Below are 26,330 nucleotides of genomic sequence, written 5' to 3' on the forward strand. Positions count from 1 at the left end.
GGGAAGGGGCGGGGCCGAGAGGCGGGAGGCCGGCTCCCCAACTGACAGCCGAGCCGCCCTGTTGGCTGCTGAGGGAGGGGGTGAGGAGGCGGGGCAGACCCTGAGCGCGCTTGCCGATTGGCTGAAGCCACCCTCCCCAGACGCCGCCTCCCCCGGGTGAACGCGCGGCCGCAGGGCGTCCCCTGCTGCCCGCCGGGGCAGCGGAGCCGCCATTACCCCTCGGCCCCGTCTCTCCGCCGGTCGAGGGGGGCTGGCTGCCCTCCCGTCCTCGGGCTGAGCCGTGTCTCTCCGCCCTGGCGTCCCCGGGGAACCCTCCCCTTCCCTCCTCCCGGCTGCAGCCTGGGGAGGGGCGGGCGGCCTCACACCTGCCTGCGACTGTGACACCAGCTCTTTAAATAATATAGTTGCAAAATATATATATATATTTATATATCTCCGTGTCTGTGTGTTCCTGGGGCAACAGGGACAAGGCAAAATGGGGGAGAAGGGGCTGGGATCGTGGCTGCGCACCCGCAAATGGCCCCACGGGGCCAACCTGCCCACGCTGGCTCACCCTCTCCCGGACCCCCACGGGGACCTGAGAGCGTGGCCGACCCGCCACCGGCGGATCCTGGGTCCCTTAGGGGTGGCCGGGCCCCGGCAGGGACACGGTGGTGTGGGGAGGAAGGCTCTGTGGAGTCGGGAGAAGAAAGGGAGGCGGGTGAAGGGTCCCAGCTGGCGTGGAGCAAGATGGAGGAGCTGGAGGGGCACGCCGTCCCTTCAGGCCACCCTGGTTTCCACAGCGCCTGCTGGGTCTCGGCGGGGCACCGGACTCCATCTTCCCGGCCCTGCTCAGTTCTCCTCTGGTGGCAATGCAGCTGAAGGGCTTCTTCCCCCCGCAGGCAGCGGTTGCTCCTCATCCGTGGCTCCCGGGGCACAGTCCGTGGCGGTCGCCGCCTCGGCCTCGCCGGCGGGAGGCTTGGGGGACGGCGGGGCGTCTCGGCTATGGCGGCGTGCCGGCTGCGGGGGGAGCGGTGGTGGGACGGAGGGGGGTCGGCTTGGTACCCCGGCCATCCGTCGCGGCTGGGCTTTGGGGCTGGCAGCGTGCTCGGGGGCTGCCGGGGTGGGAGCCGTGGTCCGGGGCTGCGCCACGGGCGGCGGTGGCGGCATCGTGGGTCGGGCCGGAGCAGGGCGCTTGCCTGGAAAGAAAATTAGGGTGGGCTGGGGTTGCCTCTGCTGGGGTCTCTCCCCAGGGCAGAGGGGGTCACGGTGCCGGCCATGAGTCAGGCGGAGGGCTGCGGGCAGACTGACGGACAAACTGCCCCTTGCCCAGGTCCCATAGTGGAGAACCAAGCGCGCACCAGCTTTTGGGGGCTTTTCCCACCTTCTTCCCTTCACAAGGGGCCATGAGCTTTGACACCCCTTTACAGGGGGCTTTTCAACCCAACACTGGAGGACGTACCGTGCCCATCCCACAGTCCCACCTCGGCTGGGGCTGGAGCACGCAATGAGGGGCTGGATCCTGGCCACGCTGCCCCGGTCAGAGGCCGTTCCTCTAATTCGGTGGCAGGGATATCCCCGGCACCCTTTCGTGCGGGGAACGGCGGGATGAAGGCAAACCAGAGGAGGTGGCATTGGGGGTTGTCATTTCCCCAAGCGCTGTGCCGTCTGGGGCACCCTAACCTTTGCAGGGGGTGTTTTCGGTCATCGTTGGAGACAGCGGCCCCGCAGCTTCGGGAGACGGTCTGGTCCCCACTGGGGATGTCGGCTGGGACCTGGCCTCAGGGTCGCTTGAGGTGCTGGGCAGAGAATGGGGCAAATCAGGCTTTGGTTGGGCATGGCGGTCCTGGCCGTGAGGCATCTCGCGTCCACCTGCGAGGGTACGGCCCTTGGCGTGGGGTGGGACGGGGGGAGGACATGGGGAGAGCTGGGGCAGCCAGAGCCCCCAGCTTCCACTGGACTTACACTTCTCCGTCTGGGAGAGCGGGTGTGCTGGCTGGAGGGGGTTTGGGGGTCAGCTCTTCCACCGGAGTGGCCTCACCAAGTCTGGCATTTGCAGGTGGCATGAACATGCCTGAGACGTTGAAATCTACCTCTGGGTGGAGGGAAAGGAGAAGACCCAGTGAGGAAGTCCTTGCTACCCAGAGCTTCCCCCGATGACCCCGTGGTGGGCAACCGGAGCCACCCCCAGCTTCCCTCCTCTTAGGGATGGAGAAATGTCCCTTTCCCTTCCTCCCCCCTTCACCTGGGCTGCAGCGCCCCAAGCGAGACCCTGGACATACCTCCGGGGAAGAGGACGTCTGCGTTCTGGATGAGGGCTTCCACCACACCCACCACCTGGATGGAGGAGACCGAGGCCAAGTCCAGTTGCATGGGGTCTCTGAGAGACAGGGATGGTTTGAGGCATCAGAAAAGGGGTTTTGGGGCATTAACCCTATTGGTGTTCATTCCTGAGGGCGCAGAGCCTGAAGGGGAGACGGCCCAGCTGAGGAGGGGGTGGTAGGGCAGGAGGTGGGCCTTTTTCCCCGTCCTGCAAAACCCTGGTTTGGTGTTGGAGGCTAACGATATTGGAGGCCATTCGTGTCACAAGTGCTCCAGGTCTCAGCTACTTTGCAGAGTGGCTAAGAGGACACGTGCTTGGCGAGGGGATGTGCCACTCGGGGACTATGGGGACAAGGGACAGGACTTGAAGACGGAGGTGCTTTAGACCAGCCTGAATGCTGCTGGATCAGCCTTTCCCATGGTGTTTGAGCTCAAGGCACCCCAGCCGGGGCTGGGGAGCTGCCTCCCACCCCTCCGAGCCAGACCTTACCCTGTGTTCTGCTGCGACCACAGCAGGTTGGGGCCCAGCACGATGGCGATGTTGCTCGGAGTCATTTTATTCACCTCCTGGTGTTCAGCCAGCTTGGCTAAAAACTTGATCAGATACCTGTGGGGTGAAAGGAGGGTGAGGGGGTGGTGAGTACGGGTTCGGGGAGGGGAACAGCTGCCCCCGGTGATTGCTTAGGGCTGAAGAAGCCCTGTCCCTGCAAAACACCTCAGATTGTTGTAGCTCTCCTGGGGCAGGCGGCTGCAGGTATCTTGCAGTCGCTGTAGGCGGCTGTCAACGTCCTTTAAGCTGCAAGAGAGAAGAAAGAGGAGCGGAGAGCTCAGCCCGTTCCCTGTGGCAGAGAGGGACACAGTGTGCAAGGGAGGAAGGCCGGCGTCGGCCGTCCATGCAGGCCATAGCCCTGGGGACAGAGATGCCCTGCTGCTGCCTTTACTGGACAGCTAAGGCAGGCATCCACGGAGAACAAAACTGCACCCCAAAGACTCAGAGGGATTTAATATGATGCGCATTTGGCCCAGAGGTGAGCACCACCTTGCCACGAGCAGCCACCCTATTTTCCCCTGACTACGGGGCACATCGACACTGAGCTGATCCCTTCAGAAAGATGCTCTCCCCCTTCCCCCAGGGCTTTTTGCTGTGCCTCCTCCGCCACCCCTTCCATCCCAAAAGCAAGAGGCCAAACCGGGCTGGTGGGCTGGTGAGATGGGGCTCATGCCGTTGAGGCTGAGCGGGTCTTCTTCACAGACTAAACTCTTCTTGCAATCAAAAAGGCTGCAGCCTTCCCCCTCCCCCTGCCATATTTTTTATTGCTATTCTCCGAGATTTTGGGCCATCTGGATTTCTGCCGAGCACGGGACAGACCAGGTGCTGCGTTCTCATATCTCTCCACATGGCAAACGAGGTTGAGCAGCCCTGCTCCGAGTGCTGGGAGGCACGGAGGGGGGTGAGCGGGGGCTTTTTGAGCCCCACCAGGCTTTTCTACCCCAATACCTGGACCTACCTGGCCACTTTGACCCATTCGTTGTAGAGCTCGAAGGTCATCAAAGGCTGGGGCAGCTCCCGCAGGTAGGATTTCAGTGCACCTGGGAGGGGAGGGGGAGCAGCAGGGGTGATGGTGGCTGGGGGACGGCAGGGACTGCCCGATCGTGTCCCCCTCCCCGGCCTCGCCGGCACCCACCGGCCACGGCGTGGGGGTCCGAGTAAAACTCCTCCAGGGCGTTGGAGCCGCTGGCCAAGCTGCTCTTCAGCTTCCTCAGCACTGAGGCACCCGCTGCCAGCCGAAAGAGTCCCTGGGGATGGGGAGAAGAGGGAAGGGATGTGGGGGGGGGCTGCATTTGGAGGGAGAGGGTGGTGGGGGGCTCAGGAGTGCTGCCCACCTCCTCCCTCATGCCGGAGGCCAGCAGCATCATGACACAGGCTTCGATGGGCAGCGCAATCTCCCGGCCCAAGCTCTTGAGGTGCGTCTCCAGGGGCACGCCGTAGTACCCTGCCACTGGGGTGTCTGCGGTGAAGGTGGGCTCTGGAAGAGGGAGGTGAATGTCGGGAGGGACGGCAGCTGCCAGGGCCATCCGGCATCTGGCCATCTTGCTCCGAGCCGAGCCTGGCTGGGCGCAGGCAGAGGCAGGGCAGGCAGCATCCCCAGCCTGCCTCGAGCTGCGATCCCCAACCCACCAGCCCGATGTGGGAGGCAGCAGGAGGTGCAGGGAGGGAAAACTTGCCTTTCCCAGCCTCGCCGGCCACACTTGCATCCCCCGGGCTCGGCTGCAGCCCTCCCCGGGCTGCACAGAGAGCCAGTGGGTACCTGTCTTGCTGTGGCTTTCCTTCAGCTCCGCCAAAGCTGAGTCCAGAGATCCCAGTGACTGCCGGTGGTACTGGGCTTGGATTTCCAGCAGCTGCCGGACAGGGGACAGGCAAACAGTACTCAGTTTGGCACCAGCCCCTCTCAGAGAGACCCCATCCCCAGGACATTGCACCCATGTGCAGACAGGACGAAGGGGGAGCTGCAAGGGGAATCCCCCCAGGGTCTGTGGGACCATGTCTGTAGTAAGGTGTAGAGGGCAAATTGGAGGGGGGGGGGTCATCGGGACAAGCTGCTCTGTTTGCAGTTGGTGCTAGTGGTGGCATTAACCCGCGGTGCATGGAGCAAGGCTAGCTTTTTGGTGCCTGGGGTGTCCCTTGCCCTGGACGGAGGGCTTGGTGCAGATGGGGACAGGGCTGGGCTCAGACATAGCCCAGGAGAGGTTCACATGCCGAGGAGGAGCGTGAGAGAGGACTTACTTTGATGAAGTAGCTGGCGTAGCTGTCCTCTTTGGTGGAGAAGTGGTAGAGGTCAGCCATGTACTCATCCTGGGAAGGGAGACACAGAGAAGAGCAATCTTTCACCTCCTCCCTGGCACCCAAGGAAGAGGGGACACCTTCACAAAGTCCCCTCATCCAGGCTGTGAGTTGTCCAGACAGGGTCTCAGGGTGCAGTGGGGGGCAGGCTGGGACTGTGGGGGGATTCCTCCTTGCCCCCGTCGCTTGCATTTGGGTAGTGGCAGTGACCTGTCCTATGATCAGCGTCCTGGCACAAGTGGGTCAGGGACAAGAGGTCCCTGCACCTCCAGCTCCGGTGATCCCATGGGCTCTGCCAGACAAGGCACTGGGCTTTTCAGAGAAACAGGGCCGAAGTGGAGAAAGTTTACATGAAAGTCCCTTGCCACCCAGCGCAGACCCCAGCTCAGCTGGCTCCCAGCCCGAGGGGGCCCCATAAGCTCCCTGCTCTAGCCCCTGGAGTCAGTCTCCTCTCTGCACCAGCTTGTGCTTTGAACCCTTTACTCTTCTTCTTCCCAGGGCTTGGGGCATCTCCCTATTTCTGCTCCTTGAGGGACCGGTTTGCTTGCAGAGGCCGGGACGTGCCGGCTGGCTTGCATCCGTCTCAGCGTGGGGGTCCCTCGGACAGAGCCGGTGGAGGGGAGCAGGTCTGCAGCCCCGGAGCTGCCCCCGGGGGAGAGCGAGTGACTGATCTCACCTTGCACTGCTCCACCTTCCTCTTCACCTCCTCTTCCTCTTCCTTCAAGATCTCCAGTTTGTTGGCAGCAGAAGATGCCCCCGGGCCAGCACCGGTGCCAGCGCTGTTACTGGAGCTCTTGGCAGCTTGGTTCAGCCTTTGGGGTGGGAGAGAAGAGGCACATCCCCGGCCTCAGCACCAGGGACGTGGGGTGGGATGGGCGTGCAGAAGGGGTACGGGGACCGCGACGGGGGACGGCAAGTCACGGTCCTGCCCTGCGGTGGTTTTCCCAGCACCTCTGGCTTCCCTCACCCAGAGAAAGAGGCTGCTGCACCAAGGGGTGCGACCTGGTTGAGACGGGGAGCGCTCAGCACGGCTGCCTAAAACACCCAGGGTCTGCAGGACCCTTCCCAAGCCCCCTTCCTGAGATGTCCCCTGCTGTCCACCCTCCAGCCAGAGGGAAGGCAGAGTGGAAACGAGCCATCAGCAACCCACGGCTGCCCCGCTTTCCCAGAGAATCCCGGCACGGCACGGGTTTCTCACTCTGTGATAGTCGGAGCGGGGCGATCTCAGTGGCACTGAGCACTTTGCTGCCTTCGGCGACGGCACTGCCTTTCTCTCCTGTGCCGTGGAGCAAGCAGCTCAGCCCAGAGCAGCGTGCGCCTGCAATGAGGAGCTGGCAGAGCATTCCCGAAGAGCTGTTCCCTCTTCAACTTCGTCCCCAGCCCTTGGAAATTCGCTTTGCAGGGCAGTCATCTTCCGCTCTCCCCCCAGCCTGGCTGGGAGCTCTCCCCCGTATGCCCTGACCCCACCAGCGTGCCCCATACCGGCTCTTGATTGTGTTCCAGTCAGAAATCAACTTCTGGAGGGTCTTCTTGCGCTTCAGGATGATGGGAAGCTCCTCCTGGGGGAGAGAGAGGCCAGAGTGAGTGGGGGAGGCTTGGGGATGGGGAAGGGGAGGTGGGACAGCAGAGTGGAACCGGGAGGGTGGCCAGGGCTACCTCGCTGAGCTTGTTGAGCGGCTGCAGGACGTCGCGTTCCACGGCGATCTCAAACTCAGCCAGGATTTTGGCCAGCAAGCTCTGTATGCAGCAGCCCATCTCCAGGGCTTTCCTGCATGGGGATGGAGACGAAATGACTGCAGGCTGGAGCCATGCCACTCTCTGACCCAACACCCCCTGTTGTACCCGTACCCATGTTGGGACCCTCAGCCAGCCCCTGGACCCCGCTGCAATCGGAGGCTGAAGGCACTGGCTGTTCCTTCTCCCCCTGTGACACCAACGTTTGCTCTGACAGGGTTTGACAGCTCAGCTTGGCTGTGGGAGCCCCTCGACCAAGACAGTGGCTCTGCCAGGGTCTGCCATCTTTTGGGGTCACCCCCAGCACTTTGTCCCACTGGCACTTACCCGAGGCTGGACTCTGTGTCCAGTTCCTTGAAGCTCTCGGCCATCGTCGTGGACAGAGTCATCAAGGGCAGCTTCTTCTGCAGAGAGCCAAGGATTTGGGAAAGTGATGGTGAGCTCGTTTGTGGCAGCTCCCTCCCCGTGAAGCATGCCACAAGGCATGGGAGCAAGTGGCCAAACCCTGCACTGGGTCCTGCATCCTTCCCTGGTCCACCCATCTCCGTTGGCCCTGGGGCCTGAGGGGATGTCCCTTCAGCCAAAGCCAGGATCCAGTTAGCTAAACAAGATGCTGAGGCTCCATAGTTGGTTAGAAAACCTCCAGTCTTCTCTAAAATAGTCCCCTGTGGTGGACCATGTCACTGATGGAGACCGTCACCAAGCCCAGCCCTGCCACAGCTTCAAATGTATGGAGCAGTTTAATCACCGAGAGTAATTAAGCCAAACTGGGGCTTGTCAGGCTGCCAAGAAGAGAGGAGCCCACAGAATCATGCCGGGGGCTAAGGAAAGCGTGAGAGGGATCCACTGTTTGCTTCCCAGACGAAGGCTGGTGAGGACCAGCCGGGAGGTTCGGACCGAGGAGGAGGAAGCGGTAGCACCGCTGTGCCCAGCCATGCTGGGGTGCTCCTCACCGCGGGGCACCGTGGGTGCCGGAGGCTCACAGGGCTTCAGGAAGGGACATGGACAACAGGGCTTTGGAGGGTTATTCAAGGCAAAAACCTCCGCCTCTGTCCCAGGAGGCCTCAAGTTAGTGGAGGTTGAGAGGGTTGTCCTGCTCTACCCGGGCCACTGCTGGAGATGGGACCTAGCCTGGGCTTTGGGCCATCCTTTGGCAAAACCGGAGCCTGGCATCCCGTTTGCTGGTGGGGGACAGAGCCGGGGCGAGCGTGGGCTGTGGAGGGAGGACTCCACTCACCACTCGCTTGTCCATCTCGGAGCCGCATTGCCCTTGCAGGCAGGCTTGGAGCCTCTTGGACACGCTGTGAGCTGCTCGCTTGGCCGGCTCGATCCTCTGCTCGATCTGGGGGCAGAAAGTTGGGACTGGGGAAGACCTTTCGCCAACCGTGGGTGGCCCGAGGCCATCTCCCCACCACCCAACTCTGGGCGTGGGTGAACGCGGTCAGCATCCCGTGGCAGACCAAAGCATCCCCGGTCTAGGGAAAAGGGAGCACAGCTCCCGGTCAGGATTCATCTCTCTGAGCAGCCGGGGAAGCCCTTTCCCGTGGCAGGAGCCTGCCATTCCCGTAACGCCATGGTCCTGGAGTGACCTGGCAGATCCCAGCTCTGTGACTTGAACGTGCCGGCAGCGCAAATCGCAGGCAGGAACGGGGCAGGTTCCCACGCCCAGGCACAAGCAGGCACATGCCTGCCAGCCCAGCCCGTGCCTCACCTGCAGCAAGTCTTCTGGCAAGAGCTCGGTTGCTTCTTGGGCTCTGCAGAGGAAGGAGAAAGAGCCATCAGCAGATGGGGGTGACCTCCGCTCAGCCTCCTCGGGAAGGCAGGTCCTTATGCGTCTCTTTTTGGGCTCCCGGGAGCAGGAGACACTGGCTATGGACCATCGTACACGAGGTTATGGGCAGAATGAGCCCGGGGGGACAAGAACAGCAGGAGCAGGGCAAGGCAGCCAGCCTTGCTGGTTGGTGGACACCCCATCAGATCAAACAGGGCTTCCAGTTCAGAGCACCACAGTCAAAACATCCAGATGCAGCCTGTTTTTTGGAGGCAGGGTGCCTAGCCGGGCCACGGCAGGGGTGGGATGTTTGCTGGTGAAACCTTCTACCCCTGACAGCCTGCCTGTCCCCCGAAGGCAAATCCAGGGCAGTGCTGTTGGAGCCCAGCACGTGCCTTTGCAGGCCAGAAGGTGTGGGGCCACCAGTGCCGGAGCAAGGATATCTTTGTGGTCAAGTTGGGGACTAAGACCAACACCAGCCCCCAGAAAAACCTACATGAAACCAGCTTTCTGCTCGGTTTGGCAGCAGGTATTAGGAGCAAATCTGGCAAAGGAAACTTCCGGCTCGCAGCAAATTCTGCTCAAAACCAAATTCAAAACCCACCAGCTGCCATCACCACCAAACCTCCCTGATGCCTCCCATAGAGGAAACCTCGTTTCACGGCCCGCTGCCATTGCTACGCCCCGGGAACCCCGCTTGCTTTCCCTCTGCTGCTGCTGCTTTTTCTCCAGTTCACGGTTCTCTCTTTTCACCGCCCGCCAGAGCTGACGTGGGACGAGGCTGTGGAGCCGCAGGAAACGGGGGCGGCTTGGTTGAAGGCAAGAAAAATCATGTGAGACTGTGGCCCGCGGAGGAGAGGCTCTGCAGCGGGCGAAGATCTTGCTCATGGACCGCGCGAGCTGCCCGGCATTACATGGGAAGGAGGTGAAATCTAACATGGAGAGGAGACATCTTGAGGGAGGAGGGATGGGAAAGGGGATCATTCCCTCTGGGGAAGGCAAGAAGAGCAAGAAGCCACCAGGATGGAGGATCTGCTTCCCTGTGGCCGGTCTGCTGGGCTGGCTGAAGGACCTCAGCGGTCCAGGGGACACAGTTGGTCCCACTCAGCCTCCCAGCACTGGGGAACCTGCGGAGGTGGCTGTAGGAAAGAGGGAGCGAGGGGGCTGGGAAGGGAGGGCCCAGCCCTGTAATTTCAGTTCTGGGTTTTGCAAGGGGAGAGCTTTGGAAAGCTAAAAGAGAAAAATAAGGAAGCTGTGGAGGTAGGATGGGGCCGGAGGGATTTGTGTGAAGCTGTAAGTCCTCCGTGGGTGCTCTGAGGATCCCCGGTCCTCTCCTTGAACAGCATCCCGCGACACCCATCCTGCCGGGCCAGCTAGAACTGTGCAGGGCATCTGGGTCCCGGGGGACACCCTGGGCTCAGCGGGGAGGGCAAGTTCCAGCTCCTAACACCCTCCTGGTCACCGCACAGCCAAGGGCATGTGGTTGGAAGGTCCCTCTCCACTGCCCTCACATCCTGGGGATGCCAAGCTCGGGAAAGGCCTGTTTCCAGGAGGATACAGCATCCCTGGGAGAGGTAACTGGGCTTGGGAATCATGTCCCTGCTAAGCAGCACCGGTGCAGCCTTCCTGCTGCCCTGTGGGTGTGGGGGAGCCGGGGAGTCACAGCCCCTCAGCTTATGCAGAAGATGCTCTAAACCCAGGGTCGTTCCCCCCTTTTCCCTGGCCACCGGCCCTGGGACATCAGTCCAGCCCCAGCACAAGCCCTCCGGGACCGGCATCCCGCTCCCTCACAGCCCTCTGGCACAGGTAGCAGAGAAGTCCTTACCGGCTGGTGATGTTGGGATGGGACAACTGCTGCCGCATCCGATTAAACTGCCTCTTCATCATCTTGAGAGCCGGGAGGAGACCACAAGAGCCGCTCCGCTTGGCTGTACCCGCCGCTCAGCACTCCTCGGCGACGCTTGGCATCGGATGCCAGTGGCCCCTCGGCTCCCCAGTGCCCCTTGCTTTTCCCTGAGGACCTCTCGCTCCCTACTTCTCTCCTTCCTTCCCTCGTTCCCCCTTTTTCTCTTTCCCCAGCTGGCCCCCTCCCTCGTCCCTCCCTGGGGATGCCCTGCTGCTTTCTCTTCCCGTCCCTCGGACTCCCTTCTCTTCTTGCTCCCTCTCTCTCTCTGAGTTTCCTTCCGCCTCCGTCCGCCCCTCTGCCGCAGATCAGGTAAGAGCAGTTCAGGGCTCCTGCTTCGCTCTGTGTTCCTGTCACCACCCCACAAGTATAAATAACTTCAGCCCAGCCTTAAAGGGGAAATATTATTACAGCAAACACGTAACAAGGCAGGACAAGCACATGCCGCTGCCGAGCGCAAGCAAAGGGCCCACGCTCTGTTTCTTGCTCTCTGTCTCAGACGGGGTGGTTTTTTTTCCCCCCCCGCTTGCCTTGCTCACCACCAGCTGCACCACGGGGCAGCCCATGGCCGTGCCCGCTGGCTGTGCGGTGCATACGGGGTGCCCGATGTACACCCTGCCCTACCTGGTCACCCAAACTCTGCCAACCCTCCTCGGGCGCTTCTCCATCCTCTTCCCCCTGCGACATATCCCCCTCGTCGTGACGAAAGCGGGAGGACGAGCAGCAAAGCCACCCCTGCAACACCTTCCGTGCCCCCCACCCCGCTTTTCCTCCCTGCCCGTCGCCGGGGCTCTCCGAATCCACCGCAAAGCTGCGGCCAAGCGCTCTTGCCCTTTTCCCCCGGGGAGGTCCCCTTCCTCCCCGCTCCCCCACCGCTGGCAGAGCAGCAGCACCCGGGGACCACAAACTCCCGGTTCACAGGCTCGGCTGCTGCCTGCTCTCTGCAGATCTGCAGCAGGGCTCAGCCTTTTTTTCTTTTTTTTTTTTTTTGTGTGTGTGTGTAAAAACATCCCCCTCACACCATCACCGCCTTTGCTGCTGGCTCTATGAGATGGAAACCTCGCCTTATCTCTGGCTACCTGCAGCTGGGACTTTCCTCCTTCTGCACTAAGAGCAAGCAGAGGTTGCTGTTGGCTGGGTTACGTGGCTGGCAAAGGAACTAGCACACAAGCCCAGATGGGAAGCGGTCAGCTTTGTGGGCAGATGAGAAGCAGCAGAGGAAAAAGAGGTGGAAAGGCCACTCCACCTGTGCCCCAAAGCCTAAGGAGCAATAATTTGGGGACTGCTGGGCTCTTGGCTCCTTGGTGGCGGGCGTAAGCCTCCAGTAAGTGCATCGCAAAGCAGTGCTGGCAGCTGTTTTCAAGCAGAGACTGGGCGAGGGAGCACAGTTCTCCCTGCCCAAAACCACCAGATTGCTCTAAACCTGTGGCCAAGCACATCTGATCCCCCAGCTGCAATCCCCGGGGGTGTTCCTAACATGCATTGTGGTTGCTGAAAGCAGACAAGGGCTTCAAGCACCTATTGCAAAGACAGAAAAGCCCCACCAAACCCTTGCTGGCTGCCTTAGGTGGTGGCCAAGCCGTGGTCTTTTTCCTCCCATGCAACATCAGACCCCTGATCCCGGTGCTGGCGCTGCTGCTCGCCAGAGCAGATCCACCTCTTTGCACCCCTGCAATAAAACTGCCCCCATAGAGCCGCTTCTTCCGCGAGGCAGCCCCCGGCAAAGCTGCAAACAGAAAAAGCAGCTCAAGCCCTGCTCCCCGGGGGCTGCGGGGCACTGACCCCTGCCCGCTGTCTCTTCCCAGGGAAGGAGGGAAGCAGGCAGCGCCCAGCTCGCAGCCTGGAAGTGACTCTGCTCTCAAACAGGAATTGAGAGTAGCTGGGGGACTTCCAGCATCCCCTCTCCCTGCTCACGGGAGTGGGGAAATCATCATGACAAGGCCCCGGGGTGAGCGGGGGATGAATTACAGGATTGCAGGGGCAGGATTTGAGATGGAAAAGAGCCCTTGCAGGGTGGAAACAGGTCCTCGGGGGTCAGGGGAGGGGAAAATACATGCCTTAGGTCAAAAGGCAGAGGGACAGGATCAGGAAAGAACTCTTTATTTCCCATAAATACAGCAGATTCTTCGCGCCGGGCGTTTCATTTTAAATCTTTTTGTTTGTTTTCTTCCATTTACAGAATTTTGCACTGAAAATATATACAAGTCTGTTCAAGAACCAAACAAGATCTGCAAAGAAAAAACCCCTACAAAACCCTGAAAAGAGACCAGAAAGGGAAGTAAGACACAGCAGAACACCAGCATAAAGACCTTGCTTCCCCCTCTCCTCTACTGCTCGCTGCGCCCAGCTCCAAGACACCTCACCTTTGCCGTCCCCAAGCCAAGAGTGCGAGGCACCCCGCTCGCTGCCTCCGACCTCTGGCGAGCCGAAGCAGGGCCGCAGCCTGCCCCTGCTTTTAAGATCAGGCTCTCTTAAAACCAGCTTAGGGACGGGAAGCAGCTCCCGTGGTCGCCAAGTCCCACGGGGATGGGGTTTGCTAGGGGATGTGCCACCCCCGCGTCTCCTCCGTGCCTGCAGATCCCCGCTCTTGTGTCACAGTGATCAGGCGGCTGGGGCGAGCCCCCTCCCTGCCGCAGGGAGCCAGGGCTGCCCACGGCTGTGGGCAAGGGTGCGCAAGGCACAGCTATACCCCCCCCCCCCATACCCCCCCAGTGCAGAGCTTAGTGGTGCCCCCCCAGTGATGGGCTGGACTCGTCTCTCCTCAACTCGTATAGCCCCTCATGGCAAGAAGACACTGAAGAGCTGAGAAAGCCCCCTGCCCCACCACACTCTCCAGCCCAGTCAGGGGGAGGAAGACCATGTGCTGCTTCCTCGCCCTGTTGGGCAGGAGGCTGTGGGGAGACTCAGCTCCCCCCCCCCTGCCCCCAGCACACCCCTCTCAGGGCTGGCAGGCGGGACAAAAATCTGGCAGCAGTCCCTAAAGCTCGCTTTAAAGCAGGTGGGAAGGGTGTGGGCTTCCTCCCTGCGGGGGGGTTCGGTGCCCAGGAGCTCCAGCTGAAGGGGACAGGAGGGCACAGAGCCCTTCCCAGCACCGGGGGTCCCACTCCAGGGCCCACCTCCCACCAACAGCTCTCTAAGCAGCTGGAAGGAGGGAGATAGGAGATCACTCCCCCTGACCCCCCCCAAAGCAAGGGCAGCTGCCTGCTCTCTGGTGCTGGAGAGACATCCGTCCAGCCTTGCTCCACACCAGCTCCAGTGTGATCCCACCACACAGGGAACCACTGGGGCCCAGCTCCAAGGAGGGGGCAAGGGGGACAAGGGGGAGCACCACAGAGCATGAAGCAGCTGAAGGGCTGGGAAGCACGGAGGGGACAGACAAGGAAAAGGATCTTCCTTCGCTAAGCCCTGCCCCAGGCTGAGGCTGTTAAATCTCCCCAATCCTCATTCCCCACTGCACCTAGAGGCGGAAAGCAGGGTTAGAAGAGAAGCTGGACAGACTGGGGAGGGAGTGTTGCCTTCGGAAGAGCAGGGAAGGCAACTGTTCACCCACACGAAGCTTTCCACTCCACTCCTAGTCTTGTGGGATGAACATCTCCTGGCATCTCTGCTCTCCTCCTTGAGGCGCGCTCCCTCCGGCCCTCGCCCGGCCACCTGGAGAATAGAGCGTGAGCGGCAGCCCCCCACCCACCCTCCCCATCTCCTCAGGCTGCTCCAGCCCCGCAGGGCCGGCTTCCCGAGGACTCTGCAGTGTAGTGCCTGCAATGTGTGGCCCTAGAGGTTTCCCCAGGACTCCGGTGGGGGGAACTGGTCCACATCCCCCATTTCATTGTAGGTTTGCTCTCCCATGGTGAAGGTCAGTTTGTACCGTAGCCTCACTTTCTCCTGCAGACAGTGGAGAAAGGATAAGCAGTCAGAAGGGCGGGGAAGAAAGGCATGAGGTACAAACCATTCAGGTCTCTAGGAAGCTGCAGAGAGCAGAGGGAATAGAGACAAGGTAGGCAGGCTTTGCCCAGGCAGCAAGACCAGCCTCTGCTCATGCCTCAGGGATGGTGCCGTTACCTTCTGTGGGTTAGCGAGCAGCAGGACTTGTGTGATGGCACTGGGGTGGACAATGGGGTTGAACGCCGGCAGCTCCGTGCCTGAGGGAGGCTGTAGCTTCACCTTCATCACCTAGGGAGAGCGAGAAGAACACCACACATTCCTGAGGGGGACTTGGCAGCCAGAGACCTTGCTCCCATATTTGGGGACCTTCCACTGTCTACTCAAAGAGAAAAAACATTGTGCTGGTTCCTGCTAATCTGAAGGCAACACAACTCGCTCTGAGTCCCACGGAGCTCCCTCCACCCACCCGGCCTTTCCTGCAAAGACAGAATCATACTTCAGCCCAGTCTGGGGACCTCAGCCGCTGCAGCCACCTTACCTTGGGGACAGCAGACTGAAAGACAATGTTGCGGATGGGCTGCGGGGCTGTGCTAAGCATAGAAATCACCACCACAAGCACATCGGGCCTTTCGGGCAGGGCATCCTTAGCAAAGTGGAAAAGGACACGGAAGCCGTGCTGATCATACACCGTCACAGGGAGGATGCTGCCTGTGGAAAAGGCAGGGACAGGCAGCAGTCAGCCAGGAGGGAATCGGCCCTGCTGCAACCTTTCCCCACCACCCAAACTCCATACAAGTGACAGAGACGCCACTCCTCCTCAACCTCCACAAAATCCAACAAGCAAAGAGTTTCCTCACATTCTTCCCTTCCATGTGTGCACGGTTTGTTCCCCCCAAGCTTGCCCCCCTCTTTCACCCTGGCTCACTGGGTTTGATTGACTCCAGAGGCACAGTGATGTTGGCCAGCGAGATCTCCTGGGGCAGCGCGGCAGCAGGAGGCCGTGGTGGGACTGCAGTACTTCCTGCTGGTGCGGTGGCAGCTTTTGGAAGCGTAGCAGGGGCAGACAGCTCCGAGGTCAGGGGCAGCGTGGGGTTAGGGGAAACACTCTGGAGCACGGGCAGAGCACTGGGATTGTGGGCCGTGGTGCCAGAGCTGCTCCTGTTCTGGAGATCCCTCAGGGTGAGCCGCGGGGGTGGCTGCTGCTTCTCCCTGTAGGGAGAGAGAGAGAGCAAGGAGTGGAACAGGGCACTGAAATGTCATGTGCAGCACCCCAAAAATGGAAACAATGAGGAGAGATGCGGGATTGCACTATCCCTGCTTACCATCGCACTTGTTGAGACTCTGGAGGCAAAGACTGTTGCAGCAGAGTCTTGCCCAGGAGGTCCAGGTCATCCAGGCCACTGGTGAAAGGAGAAGGTTTTGGGGAGGATGCGCCAGCTTCTGCTTTGACTGGTGGTGTTGCCGTGATAGGAGTGATACTGAGCTCGGTGCTATCTGATGACTGTAAAAAAGAGTGGACGGGAGAGTCCCTCAAGCAGGGTTGCATATCAGCACCAACCATCAGATGTGGGATGTTTCCCTACCTACTCCATTTGCTGCTTTCACCACCCTCCCCACCCTCTGCCCTGGCTCCCAGCACGTTACCTGGAAGCTGTTCCAGCCACTGCTGTCACCAGCCTGGGCAGGATGCGGTGCTGGGTCATTCAGGCCTGCCAGGGGTAAAAGCAAACATGAAGCTTAGCTACCAAGTGGGTAAGAGCATTAAACAGGGCCCAAATAAGACACAGAAGCAGCAAGGCAGAACCACCAATGTGGTGTCCATCTCTGGCCCCCATCCTTGCATGGGGGAGAGCTGGGAGGGCAATAGTGTTTTTTCTGCCCAGAGATCCTCATTTACAGTCTAGTTCTCACTGCAATTGGCAGAGTAGTGAATACTACTGGGCTGGCAAGCCCGACCGACCACGTTGTCTACTTCATGCTTTTGTACTCAAAGCACCTATCTTAGGAAACAAAACACTTTGTTGGGAAAAGCATGACCCTACAGCCTTCTAGGATTGGCACCTCACAAGATCTCCATGTCAACAGTTCTGGAAGTCCAATGCATCTGTTGTCTGCTCATGACTTCAACTGCAAGGAGTAAAGATGAAGAGCTGGGGGTGATCCAACCTTGTGATCCCATGTGGGGATGGCCATTGCATCACTGTTGATTTACCTGCCAGGTCAGTTTTCCCAGAGCAAATCAGAGGGCACATCCCTGCAGGCTCTCTCTGACTAGCCAGGAAAACCGCACGGGACTGAAGTTCAGAATCATAGCAGAGTCTTTCCCTCCTTCTGCCTCACACTAAGTGAAGGGCACCTCTTGGTCTTTCATTATTCACCTCTCCCAGAGCTCTCCCTTATTCGTGTTCCTGCCACAAGGAGAACATCCATGCAGACTGTCCAGAGTCAAGGAGAGAATAAAGAGCTTTTGCTCTGGATTTCTCACCTAAAGACATAAGTTCATCATCCAGCAAGGAGACAGAGCCAGCTTGGTCAGGCACGGGGACTGCTGAGCCACCTGAAAGGGTGGGCAAGGCTGGGTAGGAAGGGCCTGTTGCTGGAAGATCCAGGCCTGACAGATCCAGAAGTGCTGAGGTGCTGCCTGCAAAGAAGGAACAAGCTGAAACAGAAACCCTTATCCAGTGTGCTGAGGCCAGTTCCCATCCTTCCTCACACCTGAGAGAGGGAACTCCCCCTCTGTTCTCCCTTCCTATTCCCTCTCTTCATGCATCAGTCATCTCTACAAGCCAATTTCCTGATCTCACCAGTCCCAGTCTGACGTCCTGCAGGTTTCACCTTTCCACTTCTCTCAATCTTCTCTTACATTGCAATTACATACTGCAGGAAACCAGCAATAGGGTCCCTCTGCTTGACCTTCCTGTCCCCATTCCCCAAGTCTCCTCACCTCGAAGGGGACCAGCCACCGTCTCCCCATTGATCTCTTCTCCCCGTACAAGCTGCTTGTAGAGATTGATCACCTGTGTCAGATTGTCATTGGCTTGCAGGATCTCTGCTGCAACAGAATACGTGGGAAGTAAGTTTGAAAATTGTGAAGAAACAAAGAGAGTGACTTTTATACCCCAACTCTGTCTATTTCTTCAAAGCAAGGCCCAAGGAACTGCTAACAGCCTGCTGCAGATAGCGCATTCACAACTGTTGCTGCAGACTGCACCAGGGTACCGTGACACCTCCATGTCAGTCTCAGCAGGACAAGCTTAACCATCATTCCTACAGTGAAGCAGAGGAAGCCTGTAACACCGCTGATTGCCCCTGCTTAGTGCCAAGCCATAGACTGACTAACCTACAGTGAGCAGTCACCCCAAACAGAGCGGCAACTGCTGATAGATGCCATGCCATGGGCAGCTGAAGCACAGGCTCCCTGAAAGAAGATGGAGGGAGGACAGAATGAGAAAGGCCAGATACGCTTACCCAGAGCTTCATCATTGTCTTCTGTGTCACTGGCGAGCCGGAAAAGCATGGGCCTCATGCGCTCACAGCGCTGATACAGCTCCTGGGGGAGAGAAGAAAGGGGTGCTGAAGCAAGCAGCAGGATGCTCAGCTGGGGGTACAAAACAGGCAAGAGGAACTTGGGGGGGATAACGGTCACCCATCTCTGCTAAGCCCAGGGAGGGTGCTAGGATGGCGTTTCCTCACCTTCATTAGGTCCTCATTGCTTTCCGTTGTCTCCCCCTTGCTGTAGCTTGTCACCATCTCTGTCAGCAGCCTCACATTGTTGTTCACCTCCTCAATGGCATTCACCCTCTTGGAGATCTTCTCCATGCGCTTCTGGTCCTGGAGGGGAAGCACATAAGGAAGGATGTCCTTGCTCTTGTCTGCAACTTGGAGAGGAGGAAGGCTGGGCCAGCCAACACACCAACGCCCTGGACTAAGGCACAGCAATGCTGCCCTCAAAACAGCTCCCACTCCAGTGGAAAACTCCAGATCATCTCTGGGCCAGCACTTGCCAAACAGGGATGGAATTGCTGCAGATCTAGTGCTGCAGCAGGGCTTGAGACACAGAAAGCACCCACAGCCATTCCTTCAAGTAGCCAAGGGATGGCAGAAATCACACAAGGACTCTTTAGCAGCTGCTGCTGCAAGATTTTGGGCAGAAGCTCCATATGTCTGCATGAGGACAGAGACCCACTGCTCCCTTAGTGCCAAGCATTGCCACCCAGACCATGACCCCCAGCTCCACCTCCTGAACCATCTCCTTGATGAGCTTGTTGGCAGCCCGGAGGTCCTCAGGATGGGAACTTTTCAGGAGACGAGCCAGTATCTGCAAAAGAGAAGTTATCTCTGAGTCCAAGCTGATGGGTGGCAGCCAGAGTCAATCGTGCAACACTAGAGCCAGTAGAGTTACTACCCCTGCCCCAAACCCGTATCTGGCAGAGGCAGCAGACAATGCCAGCCATTTGAAAGCCCAGCCACAAGAGCCTGTGGGCCATCAGAGACCAGGGAGAGAAGTAGTACAACCGGTCTTCCTTTTCCCATTGTGGTTCTGGTTATGTAAGATAGGTCTTTCTCTGAAGATCCCCTGCATTCAAAACCTGCTCCTCCCTGCCTGTTACGCACCATGGAGACCCTGGAGCACAGCAGCACTAGTACTGAGAACGACAGAAAGCCTGGTTTTTGCAGGAATTACCATGGGATTGTAATGGACTCCTACTCGGACCTCTTCACATGCCTCTTTGCAGGTGCAACGGGGGAAAAGGGAGAGCTCCCACTTTTTCTCCCCCGCCACAGACACTGAACAGTGCCACTGGCCACCTACAAATCCTCATTTGCACACTGTGACCCATGGAGGCAAAATAAATCCCCTGCAGTAAATTGGGATCACACCTCTGATGCAGAACTAGACCCAGAGGAGCCTAATACTTGCTTAAATGTATCAGCACTAATAATGCAGGAGTTTGCCTGAGTGGTGACACAGTTCTGATGGAAAGGCAATATAGGATGGGTCCAGGAGGGTATAAGTAGTTGGGCAATAAGCAGATTGCTGTGCTGGGGGTGGGGAAGAGATAACAGCAGCAGCATCTGGGGCTGGGATTTAAACCTCATTGCCTGGAACTCAGAAGCATGGAGACTGCACAGCAGCAAACCTCCCAGAACCTGCTGGGCTAATGTCAGCGCTTCACCCGTTGCACCATCCTGCAGCTAAGTGCTCCAAAGGTCAAACAGACCCACATGCCCCACCTCTGGCTGTTTCCTTCGTCATGATTTTGGAGCGGGCCCTCAGCATTCCTGTGATGCATTTTCTGAAGGAGAGCATGTGGAGCAGGGGGGTGAGTCTTTCTGGATCTCTGCCTCAAGGGGATAGGAGATCCTGGAGCAGGGAAGATGTTGCCCACTGTCCCTCTCCTTGCACAGAGCCCTTACCTTGGATTTCTCTTCATCATCAAAGATGATGTTCTTCGGCCGAGGGGGAGGCGGTGGAAAAGGAGCATCGTCAGGCAGTTTTGGGTCACACTTCACAATCCCTGCAGTAGACACCAATGGAGAGGTCAGGAAGACTCGCCCCACTGGGGGATGGGGCTGCCACCTAGGTCCTTTCTTCCCTAATGGCCCACCAAACCCAGCTGGGACTGAACGTGTGTGGGTTTGCTCCTGCTACCCATGATCCTGGACTGCGTTTTCATGGAAGAACAGCTCTCCACTCCCAATAAATATCCTTTCTTAGAAAAACCCAGCATCAACTGCCAAAGCACTCGCAACCCTTCAGTCCCAGACCCTTCCAGTGCCCCATCTCCTGTAGGAGCAAGCAGATGTCCCCTCCAACTCATCAAGAAACTCAGACCACCAGCAACTCCCTCTGGCCAGCCAGGAGCCCCAAGGCACCTGCTCTTGCACCTGCCCCTGGTGCTGAGCCAGACTGATGGATGTGCTGGGTCTGGGAACAGGAAAGGGAGAGTCTGTTTTGGATTCTACCCGGACAAAAACCAGGGAAGAGCAAACTGTCCGTGCCCCTTCCTGTTTCAGACCACTGCCTCTCACCTTGTTTCTTCAGCATCTGGTAGGCTTCTGAGATCTTCACCTCGTGAGGCAGCCCTAACGTCCAGCTGTACATCAGCTCCAGGATCTTTGACTTCACTTTTTCTGGTGTCCGGCTGCCAAGATACTGGAGGAAGAGAGAAGTGGTGGCTTGAAGCTGATCTGAGCCGTTGCAAGCCTGGCCTGTTCCTCTCCTCCCCTCCCCCAGGAGAAGTGAGACCGTTCCCAACGGCACAAGGAGGAGGAAAGAGGAAGCAAGCAGGAAAGCTCACGAGGTCCTTGCAACACGTTCTATGCTGTGCTTGGTTTCCACCATAGGAAACACAAGAGGTGAGAGAAGCGCTGCACCAGCAGCCCCTCAGAGACACACAGGGACAGGTGGGAAGGCTCAGGCAGGTCTCTGTCACCTTGTGAAGGAAAGGGTACTCCAAACAGGAGCTGCTCGGCACAGCAGCCCTCCAGGAACAAGGGGACAGCAGAGCTGGGAGAGGGGAAGGACTGTGCGTAATGGTCCCTAGGGCAGGGGCCAGCCCTCTCTCTCTCTCAGGGGCACTCTCCAAAGCCTGGCACCCTTTAGAACTAGTTGAGCTCCAGATGACCAGCACCCAGCAGTGAGATGTCCAAACGTTACAGCTCTCTCTCTGCCACGCAATCATCCTTCACCCTTCTCCCCTCGGTCTGCTGGGGGCATTGGTGTTAGAAACGGCACATGTGCCACCGGAAGCCAGTGGCTTAAGGTACAGGACATTCTCTAGGGCGCCTAGCAAGGACTTTAGGATGCCGCTGTCACTGTCCCTGACTATTTGTTGACACAGATCACAAGCTGTAACTGGCAGACGAAGATTTTCCTTAGTCATATTTAGTCTGTGTTCCCTTAACTCTATAGTTGCTGGTGTTAACTGCCTTGATTGAATAGGAGAGCATGCACAGCTTATTCTGCTGCAGGACCAGCAGCATCAGCAGAGGAGCAGGTAACGACGTGGTGCTTCAGATGGACTCGCCAGAGTACCACTGACCAGGCCTGGGCTTGCCCTCAGAGAGTGTCTCAACCAGGCTGGGACACCCCAGAGAGACGCGGTCACGATGTCAAAGCTGGGGGAGGTTCCTGAGCACATGCAGCACAGACAGAGCCCAACAGAGATGCAGGGAAGGTGACTCCAGGCACGCACATGAGCTCAGCAGTCTCACGAGTGCTGGTTGCATCATGTCTAGCTGGCCCTCAGCTTTCTGCATGAAGAATCAGCTTGGAGCAGAGGGGTGAAAGCTCACCTTCCCAACAGAAAACTCACCAGGGAACAAGGACTAAACCTCCTACTAGCACTGCCCTGTTTCCTCCACATCACAGCAGGTGCCTAACCTTTCTGCTCAGCCACCACTTCTTCCCAAAGCCCTCCTGCCACCAGGCTTCAGTCCCCTCCAGCACAATGCTCTGAGACCCACCTTGGGTGACACCACTTTGATGAGCTCATTGAGGAAGCGGAACTTGCCCACCTCGTCATGGAAGCGTTTGCCGCAGCTCTTCATGCAGGACTCCAGCACCTGGGGAGAGGGGCCAGGTGAGCCCCAGCATGGGGTCAGCAGCAGGTTCAGGAGCCAGCTCCCTCCTGCTCCACCCTGGCCAGGCATGGAACCTATGGCTAACCTCACAGCAGCGCGGAGGGACACCCCCTTGCCCTCCCAGGTGGCCAAGCACCCTCCCAAAGGGAAGCAAGAAGATTTTCCTCTTTGGGGTCAGTCTTTGCAAAGGTGGCTCAACAGCCCATGGAAAGGGATCCCCTTAGAGAGCTCACAAACACCAGGGTTTCACAGCGTGGATCCACAACACCATTAAGAATCATAGAATCATTTAGGTTGGAAAAGACCTTTAAGATCACTGAGTCCAACCATTAACCTAATACTGCCAAGTCCACCACAACAAAGCACAAAAAGCTTCCTATCAACTTCAACAGGTTATGAGCCTTCCTAGCAACAAGGCCTTTCCTACCAGTCACCCCTCCTCTCTTGTGGAATGACCTTCAGCCCCTCTCCCACCCAAGGGCCCAGGTGCTCCAGGGCTTTCTCAGAGGGAATTCAAAGCTTCCCGTGCTCCTCCAGTCAAACTGGAGCAACTCCACTCCCTGGCCCTCCATCTAGTTCTACCAGCCTGCAGATGCCCTTACCGTGAGGGCCTGGATAGCTTCCCATTCCTGTGGAGACTGGATCTTGTGGGCAAGAAGTCGGGTAGCAAGCGGAGGACTGGAAGGAGCAAGGGGAAGAAAAAAAGCTAGCCCGTTATTGCTGAAAAGCCTGGTACCTGTGTTTCTGTCTAGGAGTCCAGGGTTGAAAAGCATGTTGCAATTTTAAGGCACTGATAAGGCACCACCAAGACACCTCAAAACCCTGGGGGAACCTTCTGCTAGTGGACCAGGACCCCCCCCCCACCCCTACTTTGAGGAGCTTTGTGCCTATTCAGCTCTCAGGACAATCCCACTTAATTTTACCGGGTGAGGAATCATAACCCAGGGTGTGACCCAGAGCAGCCTGGGGAAAGCACGAAGCACTTACCCCTCTAGCTCCTTATTGAGCTGCTCACAGAAAGCATTGATACCATCCCAGTCCAGGTCCTTGTTCAGGGGGTTTGTCGCTTTGTCTGCAGGTGGGAGAAACGGAAGGTGAGAAAAATCTCCCCAGGCTCCCACCCTGTAGATGCGAGCGTCAATATCGCTCCCACTCCCTCCCTGCCAACTCCACCAGATGTATCGGCGGAGGACGGCGTGTCGGGAGAAACACACTCGTGTCCACTCGCAGCTTCCCGTAGAAACCCGGCGCACAAACCCCCTCACCGCCACCGGCGCACATTGACCCATCTCCGCTGCGACGGACGCCTGCCGACACTCTCCCTGCCCTGCCATCAGCTCCGGGGTCTCCATCCTCAGACCCCAGCCGACCCCACGACCACCCACCCCTCACGCCTGGCCCCAACACCCCCATTTGCCCCAAGCCAACACCTCCAGGCCCACCCTGACACCTCGCTACCTGCGACCCCCAGACCCTCTCTGTGACGGTCTCCCACCCCTTCCCTCACACCCCACTGCCCTCCCCTCCCCCAAATACCAGCACCCCCTTCCCATTCCGTCCCCCCCCCGGTGTCGGCCGGGGCCCGCCGGCGGCGCGGCCGGGTCGCGTCGTGTCAGAAGCGGTTCCAGCCGCACTCACTGATGCACGCCTCCAACGTTTCGGGCTCCATGGCGGAGGGTCCCGCCCGCCCACCGGTTTACCTCAGCGGGGTAACAGGGCTCCGCCGCCCACCCGCCCGGCCCGGTACCGCCGAGCCATGGAGAAAGGACCGAACCGTCTAGAGCGCCTCTCCGACGGTCTTACCATAAAGCACCGGAAGTTGGGAGGCGCAGAGCGCCGCCCCGCTCCCAGCGCGCCCCCTGCCGAAGCACACCTCCAAGGCACCATAGAGTTCAGCGCGCAGAGTTGGGGGGGGGAAGCAAGGCGCAGGACGGGGAAGGAAGCGGAAGGGCTCCAGGAGAAGGACGGAGAAAGCAAATGAGAGCAAACGTAGGCCGGGAGCGCCGGAAACCGACCGCCGGACGGAAACAAGCCGACCTCCCTTCCCGGAAGAACCCTCGTACTGGCAGGTGAGGCCACTTCCGGTCGAGAGAGCGGGCACTTCCGCCTGGCGGGGGAGCCGCGTGTCCTTTGAAAGGACACGAGCCCGCCGGCGCATGCGCGCTGCGCGCCCGCCCGGCCCGGAGGGGAATGGCGGGGACGCGGTCCCTCTCCTTAAGGCCTTGGCGGCTGTGGGCGGCCTCTCGGAGGGGCTGGGGGCTTTAGGAGACATTATAAAGGCTAGTAGGCGAGCCGCCGTGCCCTGGTGGGAGTTATCTTTAAGTAGCTGCCGGTTCTCCCCCGGCAGGCCTTCTCCCGCCCGGCTGAGCAGCTGGGGGGAGGTTGGCAAAGGCCTGCAAATAACTGAGGGCTTTAGAAACATAAACTCCATTTGTCCTCTTTCTCGTTGCAGCTCTGGTAATCTAGGCCAGCCCTAGCTGTATCGCTTAATACCGCTCGTTTTCTCTGTGCCCCAGTGGTCTTGGAGGGAACTGTGTTCCTGTGGTGATTTATTGCTTTTGTTGTTTTTAAATAATGCCGGTGAAAGGTGCCAACTCGATGACCTTTGGGGAGCACAGGCCTCTACCTCTTTGAAGAGTCCGCGGCGTACCGCATCAGCGCTGCTGCTCGAAGTCACCCGCTGGGGCTGGCCCTGCCGGAGCCTTGGCCACAGGAGTGCAAGTGCGATACTGCCTGTTCAGCCCTAAAGCCTCTGATCCTGGAGATAGACATCTGAGTCACAGTGGTCCTGCGTTGGGTTACTCATTTACAGTGCTAATCCCACAGATGGCAGGCGAGGGAGCTGCCCTGATGTCACGCCTAATGTCTTTTCCTTATGGCTAGCCATTGTTTTGGAGGGGGAAATTTTTGGCCATTAAAAAGTACTTTTCAGTGCTTGAATGTAGTTCTTTTTTTAACTGTCACTGCCTTGCATCACAAAGCCTTTTTTTTAAGTGCCTTTCATAGAAAATTGCCACATCCTTCCCTCTGCTGTGTTTAGGCACGTTTTACATGAGTTATTTTAATCTTATGAGTCAGCCTTGCCTGTCACTACTACCTCTTTGATTTTTCTGAGAATCCTTAAGTCATCTTTAAGAGACTGAGGCCTAGATACTGCTCTTCTAGGTCATGTACAATCTGCGTAGAAGGCATACTTCTCTCCAACCCACAAAGCCATGCCTCTGAAGGAGTGGTTTTGCAGTCTGGTGTTTCATAGCCCCCTTTTTGTTCAGGTTTCGATCCCTTGGAGTCTCAAGGTTGTTTATTTTTCTCTTTCTGGCAACACCCAGTGGTTAGCAAGTCTAGGATGAATGGAAAGCTGCGCCTCTTTTCAGCTGGTTGCAAACAATGGCGAGTGAACTCATGCATAACAGTTGTGTCAGCAGCGGCCTTTCAGACTTTGCTTTTATTTCTCATCGATTTAGGAGTCTCTTTTCCCTTTGGTTACTCCCGCTTTCCATCTAAGAGGACCCTAAGTGCAACAAAAAAAAGATCTGAGTCTGAATTTTGCTCCCTATAACAGTGGCTAGATGATGCGTGAGGAAAAACCTTTCTCCTGTCCCTCGATTTATTTTTACCAACAGCTGGAGTCCCAAACTAGGTTTGGATGGAGTGAGACGCTCCATGTTGTAATTAACACCGCTCCAGAATGAAAGTACTGGAACTATAATTAGCTCCTAGCCAGTTGCGGAGGAAAGTGATTACGTGCAAGCTGGAGGCCTGGGTAGTTGGCGTGAAAGCTTGTGCTGGCGGAGGGGTGCAGGATCCCAGGTTTGGCAGGCCTTGCAGCAGGCTGTCCCGCAGAGGGCAGCAGCAGGCAGGGGAGAGCTCCTGCCTGATCAACCTGGGCTTAGCAAATGCTCTTGCTGCCTGTACAGTCGAGGTGAATCGCAAAACAGGCAGTCTCCCTCAGTCGGGAAGGGAAGGTGGCGTCGCAGGAGTGGCCGGGTCGCCTGGGAGAGGGGTTTTCCACCCACCAGGTCATCTTCAGCCAGCCAGAACTGCCCTGTCACACTCGCTCTGTCCCAGCTTTTGTTTGGTTTCTCTGCCTTCTGTGTTTACATGAACCCTGCAGTGTTTTTCAGATGCGCTCGTCTGCGGCAGCGAGAGCTTTCCTGTGCTTCCTGCTGGGTCGTCGGCTCTGGCCTGTGATGCGAGGTTCCCTTTCCCCGTCACATTCCTCTTTCCTTGGCAAGGCATTCTGCCAAGGCATACCTTTCACTTTCCTAAAGCTCGGTACTGCAGTCTTTTGTTCCCTTTTCTTGTTTTCC

The 26,330-nt window shown here is 58.3% G+C and overlaps 2 protein-coding genes across 4 annotated transcripts; both read right to left on the reverse strand.

Moving 5' to 3' along the window:
* Window positions 1-167: 167 nt before the first annotated feature.
* SH3BP1 (SH3 domain binding protein 1) lies at window positions 168-11,240 on the reverse strand. Its single transcript, XM_075051157.1, has 18 exons — window positions 10,474-11,240; window positions 8,589-8,631; window positions 8,115-8,219; window positions 7,205-7,281; window positions 6,800-6,911; window positions 6,626-6,702; window positions 5,820-5,955; window positions 5,087-5,155; window positions 4,611-4,701; window positions 4,186-4,328; window positions 3,987-4,098; window positions 3,810-3,891; window positions 3,017-3,097; window positions 2,792-2,908; window positions 2,262-2,359; window positions 1,945-2,074; window positions 1,663-1,778; window positions 168-1,178 (listed from the first exon to the last, which is right to left on the reverse strand). Exons 1-18 carry the CDS (start codon window positions 10,533-10,535, stop codon window positions 832-834), a joined length of 1,998 nt encoding a protein of 665 aa, XP_074907258.1. The 5' UTR covers window positions 10,536-11,240; the 3' UTR covers window positions 168-831.
* Window positions 11,241-12,635: 1,395 nt separating this feature from the next.
* On the reverse strand, window positions 12,636-24,067 carry GGA1 (golgi associated, gamma adaptin ear containing, ARF binding protein 1). Of its 3 annotated transcripts, none has more exons than XM_075050891.1 (17): window positions 23,824-24,067; window positions 23,008-23,092; window positions 22,623-22,698; window positions 21,904-22,002; window positions 20,467-20,590; window positions 19,852-19,952; window positions 18,671-18,751; window positions 18,127-18,264; window positions 17,902-17,983; window positions 17,378-17,485; window positions 16,919-17,074; window positions 16,078-16,142; window positions 15,756-15,934; window positions 15,359-15,642; window positions 14,972-15,141; window positions 14,611-14,721; window positions 12,636-14,433 (listed from the first exon to the last, which is right to left on the reverse strand). In XM_075050891.1, exons 4-17 carry the CDS (start codon window positions 21,985-21,987, stop codon window positions 14,323-14,325), a joined length of 1,794 nt encoding a protein of 597 aa, XP_074906992.1. In that variant the 5' UTR covers window positions 21,988-22,002; window positions 22,623-22,698; window positions 23,008-23,092; window positions 23,824-24,067; the 3' UTR covers window positions 12,636-14,322. The 3 variants fall into 3 exon arrangements, with proteins under 3 accessions (XP_074906992.1, XP_074906990.1, XP_074906991.1); XM_075050889.1 differs by lacking the exon at window positions 23,824-24,067 and adding an exon at window positions 23,659-23,811; XM_075050890.1 differs by lacking the exons at window positions 21,904-22,002; window positions 22,623-22,698; window positions 23,824-24,067 and adding an exon at window positions 23,659-23,809.
* Between the last annotated feature and the right edge of the window lie 2,263 nt (window positions 24,068-26,330).

Source organism: Buteo buteo, chromosome 19 (assembly GCF_964188355.1).
Source record: "Buteo buteo chromosome 19, bButBut1.hap1.1, whole genome shotgun sequence".
Lineage (NCBI taxonomy): Eukaryota > Metazoa > Chordata > Aves > Accipitriformes > Accipitridae > Buteo > Buteo buteo.

Coding starts and splice junctions, on each gene's coding strand:
- SH3BP1 (XM_075051157.1), bottom strand. CDS start 10,535: ATGATGAAGAGGCAGTTTAATCGGATGCGGCAGCAGTTGTCCCATCCC. Junction 4,099..4,185: donor CCTCCGGCATGAGGGAGGAG/GTGGGCAGCACT, acceptor CCCCATCCCCAG/GGACTCTTTCGGCTGGCAGC. Junction 1,179..1,662: donor CGAAAACACCCCCTGCAAAG/GTTAGGGTGCCC, acceptor TTTTCTTTCCAG/GCAAGCGCCCTGCTCCGGCC.
- GGA1 (XM_075050889.1), bottom strand. CDS start 23,689: ATGGAGCCCGAAACGTTGGAGGCGTGCATCA. Junction 18,265..18,670: donor TCAAGGAGATGGTTCAGGAG/GTGGAGCTGGGG, acceptor CTTCCCCTCCAG/GACCAGAAGCGCATGGAGAA. Junction 15,935..16,077: donor GTGGCTGGAACAGCTTCCAG/GTAACGTGCTGG, acceptor TCTTTTTTACAG/TCATCAGATAGCACCGAGCT.